This window comes from Melitaea cinxia, chromosome 12 (assembly GCF_905220565.1).
Source record: "Melitaea cinxia chromosome 12, ilMelCinx1.1, whole genome shotgun sequence".
Classification (NCBI taxonomy): Eukaryota; Metazoa; Arthropoda; class Insecta; order Lepidoptera; family Nymphalidae; genus Melitaea; species Melitaea cinxia.
In genome coordinates, this window is record NC_059405.1 from 17,149,726 (window position 1) to 17,162,287 (window position 12,562).

The window sequence follows — 12,562 nt, forward strand, 5'->3', positions numbered from 1 at the left end:
AACGCATACGACGCACGAGTGACGAGATCGTACTAAATTATTTCGAGGTTTCTGGAGATTACAACGTTAGGAATGAAAGGGATAGCATTCATTAACCATATCTTTTCCTTATCACTCGTACCGTGTGTTACTCAATTGGCGAGAGCTTCAACAGATGTTTTGTTTACAAACGTGTCTCAGGTAAAAAATGGGTCGGGTTTTGTTTACCTGAGACATGTTTGTGCTCTTAAAACCAGTTTTGTCAGACTACAATCATATTTCAAAAGTAAAAAGTTACATTTTATCCGTTTTATAGAATTTAATACGTTTCGTAATAATATTCACCCAATTATATTTTGAAATGTATTTGAATGAAAATCTTCTTTTCTTCAATTAAAATTGGATATCTTTATGTTAAATAATTGTGTTTGCTCGCAAACGAAAAAAAAAACCGACTTCAATTACATCGACGAGTAATACAACGTAGATCGACGAAAAAATAGTCAAGCAACTACGCGTTATCAATGATTACTCAAAAAGTAGTTATCAGATCTCGATAAAATTTATATGTGACCACGTGATAAACACCAGCTTTCGATTAAATTAAAAATTATCATAATCGGTATACCCAGTAAAAAGTTATAACGAATTTTCGAGTTTCCCTCGATTTCTCTGGGATCCCATCATCAGATCCTGGTTTCCTTATCACGGTACCAAACTAGGGATATCCCTTTTCCAACAAAAAAAGAATTATCAAAATCAGTACATCCAGTAGAAAGTTATGCCGTATAATACAACGTAGGTCGACGAAAAAAGCGTCAAGTAAAAACGCATTATTAGATATAACTCGAAAAGTAGTTGTTAGATCTCAAATAAATTTAAATGGGACCAATTGGCACACACCACCTTTCGATTAAAACAAAATTTGTCGAAATCGGTCTACCTGGTCAAAAGTTCTGATGTAACATACATAAAAAAAAAAAAAAAAAAAATACAGTCGGATTGAGAACCTCCTCCTTTTTTGGAAGTCGGTTAACAAAAGAATCTGCTATTGTGATACCATTTTGAAATTAGTATTTAGTAGGCATATTTTTAAATGAATGGGCACTGACAGCTTAGTACATTTTTTTACAAAAATCGCTCTTGAATTAGCATGATATGTTAAAAATTTGGGTTAAAAGTAGAGTAACCATTTTTTTTCTTCAAAAGCTTTAAATTTACATTAAAAACATATTATTTAACGATAGCTCTAGTATTCAGCAGTAATTACCAGTAATCAAAATGAAAAAATAATGGTATTTGTTAAAACTACAGCCAAATTTGTAACAAGAGGTACTTACAAATATCGTAAAAAAATAAAAAAATAATAATAATATTTCCGGAACCTTTGGGTACAAATGGATAAAATTGTAATATGTTATAGTAAATTATCTGGTTTATCGAATCCTTAACCGTGACCACTATTTACGCCACTCCTGGATAAAGCCTTATCATTACAATTACATTATCCTATACCTATACTATTATAGCTAAGCTAAAACTTTGTGTAAGGGGTCAGTCGAAAATCAGCTCTAGTAATCAACAGCTAGGCTTTCAAAATATATAGGCAAAAGAGGTCGAAAAATGAAAACAAACGTATGCGTATATAATTAATATTAAAATATTCAAGTACTAGATTAGAAATAAAGCACTATGTACAAAGAGCAGTTTAAGCGCGCCCGCTGCCGCGCTCACAGCACCTCGAGGCGCCCGTTCCGGTACACGGCCCGCAGCGGGGCCTTCTCCGCGCCGCCCCTCCTAGAACTTACAGTTACATTACATCATTTGCTAGCTGTTGCTTGGGTTTTAATAAATCAATAGCCCTCGAAATATGAACATTTCACTTGATTAGAACTGTAAGATCGAAAGCATTATACGAAATCAACGCGATGAAATGTCGCGTGTAATACGCTTTCTGACTAATTGTAGGCTAAGAATGAGATTACTCGGTTATGGATGTTACATTATGAAAAGTCAATCAAGACACCGGTAGTCGTAATTGTAAGTAAGATTAATTTATTGTTACCATAATTTATTTAATCGCAAAATTATGCAACCCGTTTACAGCCTAAAAATACAATTATTAAGTTGATAATTATTATCCAGTGAATACTAGGACGTCTAACTGTCGTCAGAATGACATTGTTGTATGACATGAATGACATACCATAGCTTACATAAGGTTAAAGTCACATTTGAGTCATGGAACGATCATCATTTCTCACTTTCATACGTCATTCGATGACGTACCTTATAAGTATTACATCAATATGATGTCAATTTAATATCATTCTGATGTCACTGTCCGTGATTTAATAATGACGGAATTCAGGGGTACTAAAATCAAAATCAAAAATATCTTAATTCAAATAGGCTTCAAGTACCTTCGAATCGTCATTTTACAAATTAAAATTGTAATCATTTTTTCTTTCAGCTTTATTGAGATTAAATACAAGTTTTTATAAACCTTATTCTATGCAATATAAAAGTATCGAACAATTATTAAAAAGAGAAACTACCACCCTATCATACCATACCACAATCTAAATAACTATTATCTATCTATTTGATATTAACTAACCTAATCTAAGTATCTACCGCAACCGATAAATACACAAACGATTTCGTTTCATGTCAATATGAAGTCACGATGATATCACCTAACATGACGTCATAAAAGGAGTTAATAAAATTTATATGATCTATATGTAACGACAGAAATAGGTCATGTGCTTACTGGGTGGAATACAGTATCATTAGAGATAGAGAAAACCGTTTTCTGTAGAAAACGCGTCTTTTGTATCCTGAATGTCTTGAATGTCTGAAGTCGTCTGATTAAAGTGGGGAGCCAACAGTGTGGCTATAAGCGCGAGGCTCAGCTCTACACTCTCACGGCCTCACCGGCCTACCTCAGCGGCGTGGTGGTGGTGACGGTGCTGTAGGCGATGCTGGGTGCTCGCAGCCTCTTTGTGCCCCGCGCCGCCAGCAGTGCCAATACAGCCGACATTGCCTGCAGCACCACCATGATACCCGCCGCGCAGCCCAGAACATACAGATTGTGTGGGAGATCAGCCTTCGCTTCCTGGGGACGTATATCGACGCTTCTAATGAAAACCTCTACCTCTAATTCAGCCTCTGACATCCCACTGCTTTCTTCATGTAGAACCCTGGTGGAAATATTTATTTGAAAAATATCATTAAAAAAATTCATGGCAGACTCCGAAATGTATTTCAGAATCAGTAATCTTGTTAGAGTTTTACAGAGTTACAAAGACTTATTATTTCAACTTTTAATTATTTTTTAATACCTTTTCCAAACAAATATTTCCACCAGAGAAGAATCAGGGCTTAGTCCACCATGCTGCTCGACTGCTGGTTGGTGGATATATTACCTGCTATGAGTAACAATCACTATCAAATGCTTATGATAGCAATCGAGACCGACATTTGCTAAGACTTCGACAGCAGGACTAATAAAACTGTCTAATAGTAAATCTGACTTTTCTTACATTATACCGAGCGAGACGGGTAAAATTTTTTTCTTATTCCGCTCCTTGAGCGATAGACTGAATAGACTGTAAAGACTACCTCAAAAAATACACTAGCAGAAATTTTTAAAAGTTAGTATCTACACAAATGTGGAACTTTTCCTGACTAGAGAAGTACCACCACCTTACAGAAGATTACAACCAAATAATACTGGTCTCAAGAAGTGTTGTACTCCTGAGGTGAGTAAGGTTATGGCCAGAGTTCCTAGGGAGGGTAGGAGGCACGGTTTGTCGTTGTCGATGGCTGGCAATATTTCTGATTTTGCAGGCGTCTGTAGGTTACGGCTACCGCTTAGCATCAGGTGGGATTTATGCTTGTTTGCTACCCTAGTAGTACAAATGTATAAAAAAACACGTATGATTCGCAATATGTACAGTTTAGTAAGAGCAATAAAGAAAATGATCTGACCCGTATGATTTGGTGGACCTTCTCGGGCAGCGGGTTGTAGTATGCGAGGTGCTCCAGCAGCGGCCCCAGGTGGTCGGTGACCTGCACAGCGTGCCGCATCTCGGCCGCTGGCGCGCCGCGTGTCCAGCGTAATATCCGTAGCGTTAACCAGCCCACCCACGCCGCCTCGCACCACAGTACCACCGCCGTGACTGCCGCGAACTGCACACGGCACATTATTATTATGACATGTCAAGATACGTCTTCAGAAAATTGAAATTTACATTAATAAAGAAACGCCACAGTGTTTTTTGAAAAAACATATTTTGGACTTTGAATTGTGAAGTTAAAAAATAGAAATAGACAACTGTCATATATCAGTAGCTATAAATGTTTTTATAAAGAGGAACAGGTCTATATACAGGTTATAGGTACCATAATTATATACATATATAATGTATTAAATTATGGTATGACCGGTCGCTTAGAACCATAAAATCGTCGCATCAAAAATTTCGACCTAACGGGTACATCTTTCCATAGCTTAATTCGCTAGAGCATCGACACGGTGCAATTTTGACCCAGCAATTGAGGTTGGGATATATAGTCGTCCACTGTCACAGAGCCCACCGCTGGGTACCCCAGGTCGTCCATTCATCAATCGATAAAGGCTTATTCTATGTGTTTGGTCCGCACTCGGGATTTGTCCTCGAGCTCAGAGGCCCGGTCTGTACCCGGTACACTTCCGTGAACACTTGCGCCTGGAGTTCCTAAGGCGGGTCGCTCGCTAAAAGTGTTGCCGCTATTCATGACACCGTGTGGTACCTGCGTATATCTCTCACCGCTATGACCCTGGTCCTCCTACTTTGGGCAAAATTCTTCCCAACGCAGCGGCAGCAGGCGGATCAAAGTTCCCTCGTTCGTGCAAGATCAGATCCAGATACTTCGTCTGGGTCAGAACTTCCACCTCAATAACGTGGACGACGATCCATGCACTTGGGGAAGGACTCTGAGTGGGCATTGAAAAAGGAGGGCTTTTGTTTTGGATACAGATGGTTTAGGCAAAACATCACAATGAGGTCGACCGTCAGTGACGCATCAACTTCTGCTAGGCGGGCTATAACGCGTAGCGCGGGTGGTAAAGGTTCCCTCAGAATCTATAATCGAAGCCGACGTTCCATAGTGTCGGTCCTAAGACGGAGCCTCAAGAGAACTCAGCGAGTAAAAATAGATGGTATCATAAGCGAGAAAACCTACACTTCTTATGGTGTACCACAGGGAAGTGTTCTAGGTCCAACACTGTTCCTCATTTATATTAATGACCTTTGCAATCTGAACTTGGAGAATACTAGGATCTTTTCTTATGCAGACGATACAGCACTGGCTTTCACCGGGGAGTCATGGGATGAGGTTAAGGCTGTGGCTGAAAATGGCTTAGGGTTGGTCGCAGATTGGCTCAGATGTAATTTGCTAACCTTGAATACCTCCAAAACTAATTACACGTGCCTTACAGTAACTAACAGAACCCAACCGGATTGCAATTTCGATATCAAAATACACAAAAACCATGATCCTGAAAATATTTTGTGCACTTGCCCCTCAATTAAAAGAGTGTTTGTTACTAAATACCTGGGTATTATGGTCGATCATAGATTGTCCTGGCTACCACATGTAGAATTAGTGTCTGGTAGACTTAGAAAGCTTATGTGGATTTTTAAAACTCTCAGGCATGTGGCTTGCCAAAGGCTGTTAAAACAGATCTACTACGCCTTAGCACAGACAGTCATTACACATTGTATTACAGTATGGGGTGCTGCCTCGAAAACTCATTTAATTGTGTTGGAGAGAGCACAGCGAGCACTTTTGAAGGTTATTTATTTTAAAAAAACGCCAATATTTGACCACTAGCCTTTACACAACATCGGAGGTATTATCAGTCAGAAAACTTTACATTCAGCATACAGTTTGAAGGAAGCATACCTCCTCAGATTACAATATAGTAAATTTTAAGAAGAGAAGAAAGGATAATGTTTTTGCCACTAAACGTACTCACTCACAATTCGCTCAGTGTCAGTTCGGATATATGTCATCGTATTTATATAATAATATCAATAAATTCCTAAATATTCATCCGTTGACACTTCGTAAATGTAGCCATAAGTTATCGAGTTGGCTTAAAACATTAGATTACGACCAGACAGAAAATCTTCTGAGAAAAATAAAATCAGGCTGAACCATGTACACGCACACGCATACGTTCAATTACGCACATACACACACACACAAGCGCGCGCGCGCACACGCACACAAACACCCATACACACACACACACGCGTACACACACACACACGTATATTTATGTATGAATATTTAACTACTTCTTTATTTATTATATATATATTGTATGAATTAGCGCTAAGTACTGTTTTTTCTTGTATTTAGTTTATAATGGAAGAGCGACTCCATCTGGCTCAGGTGGTTTCTGCACCTCATTAAGGGAGTCAATCACAATGTGTAAAATAACTCGATGGTACTGAAATAAATATTTTTTTCATTTTCATTTTTCATTTTCATTTCTCTCTCGTGGAGATACGCCTCGAAAAACCAAAAAGACAAATAAACTAGAGTCATGGCTGAATAAATAAGTTGTCACTAACTAGTTACCAGTCAGGAAAGTGGTCGCAATATTAAGTGATAGTTTCAAGAGGGGGCAGACCAATATGAGTAGTCCGCGTCGCAAGTCAGGGCGGGTGCTGCTGAGCGCGACGAGTGCCAGCTGTGCCAGCAGTAGCATGGTGAACCCGGCGGTGGTCAGCACGGCTGCGGCGGAGCGGTACTCCATCGGGAACAGCTCGCGCGCCACGACGTATACCGTGGGGTCCCATTTCAACCGCGCTGCCGTCGACAGAATTGCGCCCGCGAACAACTGACACACACCATTTAAAGGTAAATGTTAACTGAGGTGGGGCACAACAGGAAATATTCTAATCAATATCTGGAGCAACTCGAATGGAGAAGTGCCTTGGAAGTGTTTACCTAGGGCCAAAAGACCCATAGCCCAGGGCAACATTCTGAAATGGCGGCACAAGCCGAACACTGAACTAGGGAAAAGTTAATCTATTTTTACAACAATATACCTACTTTAAATTTCACCGAAAATAACCGATTATTTTTATTCCCTTCATTTATTTCAGGGGCGGCAACTTAAAATGGCCCAGGGCGATGAATCTTAAAATGCGCCATTGGGCAGTCGACCTTGCAGAAGATCATTGGATTGATTGGAGATACAGAAAAAAATTTGCAGTCGCCTGTAATCTACGGTAATCGCTTACTATAAGTACGCGTTATATTTCCCTTTCAACTTTCGTCTGCCTCGCTCGACCACACTTATGGAGCATCCCGACTGGGGAAGTACCTCGATCTTACAGAAGACCACAGCTAAATAATACTGTTTTCAAACAATATTGTGTTCCTGCTGGTGACCACATATTATTTTGTAAGTTTTCATTTTTTAAGATACCTATGTACTTTAACTTTTATGCACAATAAAGTATGTTTCTTCTTCTTCTAAGAGTGACGAAACAGTCACGGTGACAAAAGTGACGCTACATACAGCATAGTTGACAGTTGGTTACAGATTGTATCACAGCAGGCAAATGTTCAAGGAGAATAGGAGCGTGCTGAGAGCTCTTCATATGTCTATTGACCCGCCTCGTTTGTTTACTTCAGACGATTTCTTATAAATATTTGTAATTGTAGAAACCAATTAAAATTTTTGCAAATTAAACACGATCAACTACACTTTTTCTTACACACTATAATATTATGAAAAAGTATAAAATATACCTAGATTAAAAGTCATATCAAATTAAAACCTAACATATTTTTTTCTAATGTTTACGCGAATTTCACTCATTATAATGAAACAACTTATTCCGATTTTATCGTGACTTATTAGGTTTTTTAAATGCCCGACGTTTCGGATACTTTACAGCGATCACCATCATGGACGTCCTCCCGAAAAAAACTAAAAAAACCGCGATAAAATCCGAAAAAGTCGTTTCATTATAATAGTTAACACATTTGAAATGTACTAATGTACTAATAATACCTACCTATAAAAAATTTAAACTATTTTTTTTTTCGTCAATTAAATAAATAAATAAATAAATATCAATACACACACGGTCGTCTGTTCCTAAAGTAAGCAACTTAATGCTTGTGTTATAGGTAACAGCCGACTGGTATATAGCTACATATTTTTTTCGATAAACATACTTATAAATAACACATATATAAATATATAAATAAATATTTATATTACACCCAGACTCGGGGTGGGAATCGAACCCACAACCCTCGGAGCAGAAAGCAGGGTCACTACAAACTGCGCCAACGGGCTAGTCAAAAGTTTATTCGGAAGTACTTTAATAATGTCTGAGTCCGAGCACGATGTTTCATACACGGCCGTGTTAAAACAAACAGTAAAATTTGATCGATAAAGCCTGGTATGTGTGTTCTTGTTCAAACAAATAAATAAAGTCAGCTGCGATGGCTAGTGACTTGGCGGAACGCACCATCAGGAGCAAGTTGGTGTGCAGCAGCAGCGTGGGCGCGGCACGCGTGTACGCCATGGTGTTGTTGTCGATGTTGTTGTTGTTGTTGTTGTTGTTGATTTTGTTGTTGCATGGAACCGTAGATTACTCGCACATGCTCTCCAGCTGCAGCTGGAACGCACTCAGTGTCACCAAACAACAAAGTTAACCACTAAACTCTTCACTTATAACTAAAAGGATCACGCTAGCGTGTCGTCGCTCGAAAGAGCTGTGTGCTAAATATTTGTAATAATGACCTGACAGGTGGATGTGTCGCTTATCGTGGTTATCACGAAACGTAAAAAGAGAATGGCTGCGAGCGCTATCTGTGCTTATCGCCGAGATAGGTTTTTCAGTTTCGTGTCAACTGCAACGCGCGGTGACTAATTGTCGGTTTTAGGAACATTTATTTATTATTATTATTTGATGATATGATAGTGAAATCGATTTTTTTATCTCCAATAACAACACTAAGCTGCAGCAGCATCTTCGGTGCGACAAAGCCAGCCCTGCGGTCACCAACCCGCCTGCCCAGCGACTATGGGTAACAGTAACACACACGAGTTCACGCCATTTTGGCGCGACTTTGTGGAGGCCTACGTCCAGCAGTGGACTGCAATAGGCTGAAGTGAACAACACTAAAAATATGGAAAACCCAAAAGTGCACGCCTCCAATGTGATGAAATGTACCACCTCCGCCAATCAATCGCCCTCAATGCACCACTAAAATATAATTCAATTAATTTGAACCAATTATTGTACGACTGATAATACGAAGCATTAGAATGATTTAAGATCGAATTTTTTTTTTACCCCTTCTGATATATTTTTGTTATTTTACGCATTTCAATTTACGGAACCACGATAGTTTCCACATCATTGTGCAGATAAATTCTTCATTACAGCCTATACAGTCCACTGCTGGACATAGGCCTCCACAAGTTTACGCCAAAAATAACGTGAACTCATGTGTTTTGCCCATAGTCACCACGCTGGGCAGACGGGATGGTGACCGCAGTACTGGCTTTGTTGCACCGAAGACGCTGCTGCCCGTCTTCGGCCTGTGTATTTCAAAGCCAGCAGTTGAATGGTTATCCCGCCATCGGTCGGCTTCTTAAGTTCCAAGGTGGTAGTGGAACTGTGTTATCCCTTAGTCGCCTCTTACGACACCCACGGGAAGAGAGGGGGTGGCTATATTCTTTAGTGCCGTAGCCACACAGCACCAGCAGCAGCAGCAGCAGATAAATTAGTGGAGAATAATATTGTGATCGTCAATTTTTATTTTTGTTTTACAAACGTACAAATGTTCGTTGTGAAAATTGAAGAATTTTTCAACTTTCATATTCAATAGACTACTAAGTTTATAATTTCCTGACATAATATAAAAACATCCGAACATCCAAACAGTTAACGTCCAACATAATGTTTTAAATCCATTATTTTTACTATAATAGTAAACAAAAAATACTTGAAATGATATGTAATATATAGTTTGACTACACGTCACGTTCTGTATATCAGTGTGTGTTTTATAGCATATTAATGCATTGTTATAAAAATGTAGAGGTTTAAGAGTAAGCTCTGCCCGTACTTTTTATTTTGTGAGAGTAAAGCATAGCCTCCTTGGAGGCGTGCAATAGGCTCATTAGTGGGTACTTTATTATCAAAAAAATCAAACTTATCTCACACTGGCTGGAACGGTTTGACTATTTTTTTCTTTACAATTTTCTTATACTTTTTAGAAGGCTCTTCAGGAATGGAAAATTGGAAAATTTCGCAAAAAAGGACGACGTCAGTTGAGTTATCTAAAGCTTACATTTAGCTTTGACTTTCATCTCCGAAATTATGTAACTCTAAAAAAAAAAATAAGTAGTTTATATTTTATAGGAAGTTTCCTAAAATCGTTACACATGTCATAAATCAAATACCTAGTATATAGTATGATAATCAGTCATTGAATAAACGAGTCACCTTTTGCTGTACGAGTATGTCTAGATTTGAACATAACATATTTAAATCTCTTAATCTAAATTATAAACTGTCTGAATACTATTGCCAAAATTACACACTTAAATATAAAAAGTGCAGAAAATATAATTTGTTTATTTAGCATTTAATGATTGGACACTAAAAGTTAAATCGAAATGGTTTAGTGTTTAAATGTTATCGATGTATTACATACTTATTATCATCGATAACTTTTGATTCAAGATAAAAATATGTTTGTTGATAGTAGACGTTCAACTCCTTTGATTGATCATCGACAGTTGATACTCCAGTGTAGGTCATCTGTATACCTCCGACATAAAAGTGACAAAAGGGGTCATCGCTTTATCTGTGTGTGGTACGTTGTGTGGGAGGAGTTGTATATTTATAAGATAAGTGGCGAATACGTGCGAGTGTCATTCCAACCGCGGGAAGGAATTACATATAAAGTAATTTACTGGCGGCACATAGTCTAAAGACCATTCTCAAACATAAATTATACTCGCTTCATTACACTAATTTAGAAAGTTTTCGTCAGGTTGTCGCCGTATTGAAGATTGAATGTTACTATCCTTACACCTTAGCGTCCCATTTTAAGAAGAAGGAGACGCGCACATACATGTCTACATTGAAGGATCATGGGGATAAAGACATGTTACATGCATATGCTGATAAACACATTATCTTCCGTCGCATTATGCGGACGGTAGAAATGTCAACCAACTTATTATTAAGTAGTTTCTATTTAAAATCTAGAACTGAAAATAAATAAATCTAATATATATGTAGTCTTTCGACTGATTGAAAGCTCCTTTTCTATATTTGCAGGGCGCGGGTGAAGGTTATACTCGCACTCTTTACAATATTATGTAGGTAGAACTTAAAAAGATTATAACAAAATTGTAACGTCCACCGACCACGTGGAGTCTATCGTGTGGCGGAGGGAGTAACTCACAGCAGTGCGTAGGACTTGCGACCTAGGTGTAGGTTTAATGAGATCTCCTTTGAGATGCGCATCAACGCTCACCTTCACTGCTCGAGTTATCCGCCATAATATGTAACAATTAATTCGTATGCATAAATTAATTATCGAATGAGTCTAGGTTAAGCTACTAGCAGGATACAACAAATGTATCGTGCCAAGCCAGAGCCAAGACTGCCTTAGCCGAGGTGACACCGTTCGTTTTATACATGTCAGAATAATTCGAGTAATATAATAAATGAGGGTAGGTGACTATCGAACGATGTGCTAGGTGGCGTGATCGTTGCATCTGTTGTTTAATAATTCCTTTCTAATTGCGTAAGACAGCGCTAATGCCTACACGGCCATCCTGCTAGCACACGCCCTCGTGTGATAGTCAGCCTGGAGTAGAAGAAAAAGCCACAACAGTGCCTTGTACCACTAAGTCAAACTCAACGTAAAAGGGGAAAGTAGACAAACTCTACGCTCTAAACTTAAGTTATTCGAAGAACTTTACAAGAATCTCAATCATAACTAATCACTACAGATAAATACCACAGCCATGTACCATCGACGTCATCACAACCAAAACTATAGACTTCGACAACAAGTTAGAACCAGACTTACAGAAATCGCCGAGTAAATACCTCTAACACCACGGCTCTCTAGCCGAAGAGCAATCACATTACTCTCTCACAACAACGGTCTCCATAGACCACGACCTACGCCAGAGTTCTGACAAGTTACACGTCCTCGTGTTTATCTTTGTGTTGTAATGTGCCCTTCGGAGGTTGAACGCTGCACACGTCCACGCGCCGCTCGCTGCGTGCTGCGCCGGCTTCACGATTGATACAAGCGATCGACAATACAAGCGGTTTTCGGGCAACATCAACTATGTAACGTCTAAAATAGCTGGCTAAACCCCGACAATCGCATGACCTCGTGCGTCCATGTCGTGCATCCGCCAACTCGGCGTTACTTCTCCAGACATATACAACAGTAACGAGTGACATTAATAACTGTTCGGCCATTCCTGATCAAAACGCTGAGACCGTAATGCGCTAGC

At 39.0% G+C, this 12,562-nt stretch overlaps 1 protein-coding gene across 1 annotated transcript; it reads right to left on the minus strand.

Annotated features, from left to right (window-relative positions):
* Positions 1-1,709: 1,709 nt before the first annotated feature.
* On the minus strand, positions 1,710-8,588 carry LOC123658301. The gene is made up of 5 exons (XM_045593739.1): positions 8,532-8,588; positions 6,671-6,880; positions 3,976-4,176; positions 2,928-3,100; positions 1,710-1,776 (listed from the first exon to the last, which is right to left on the minus strand). Exons 1-5 carry the CDS (start codon positions 8,586-8,588, stop codon positions 1,710-1,712), a joined length of 708 nt encoding a protein of 235 aa, XP_045449695.1.
* Positions 8,589-12,562: the final 3,974 nt, after the last annotated feature.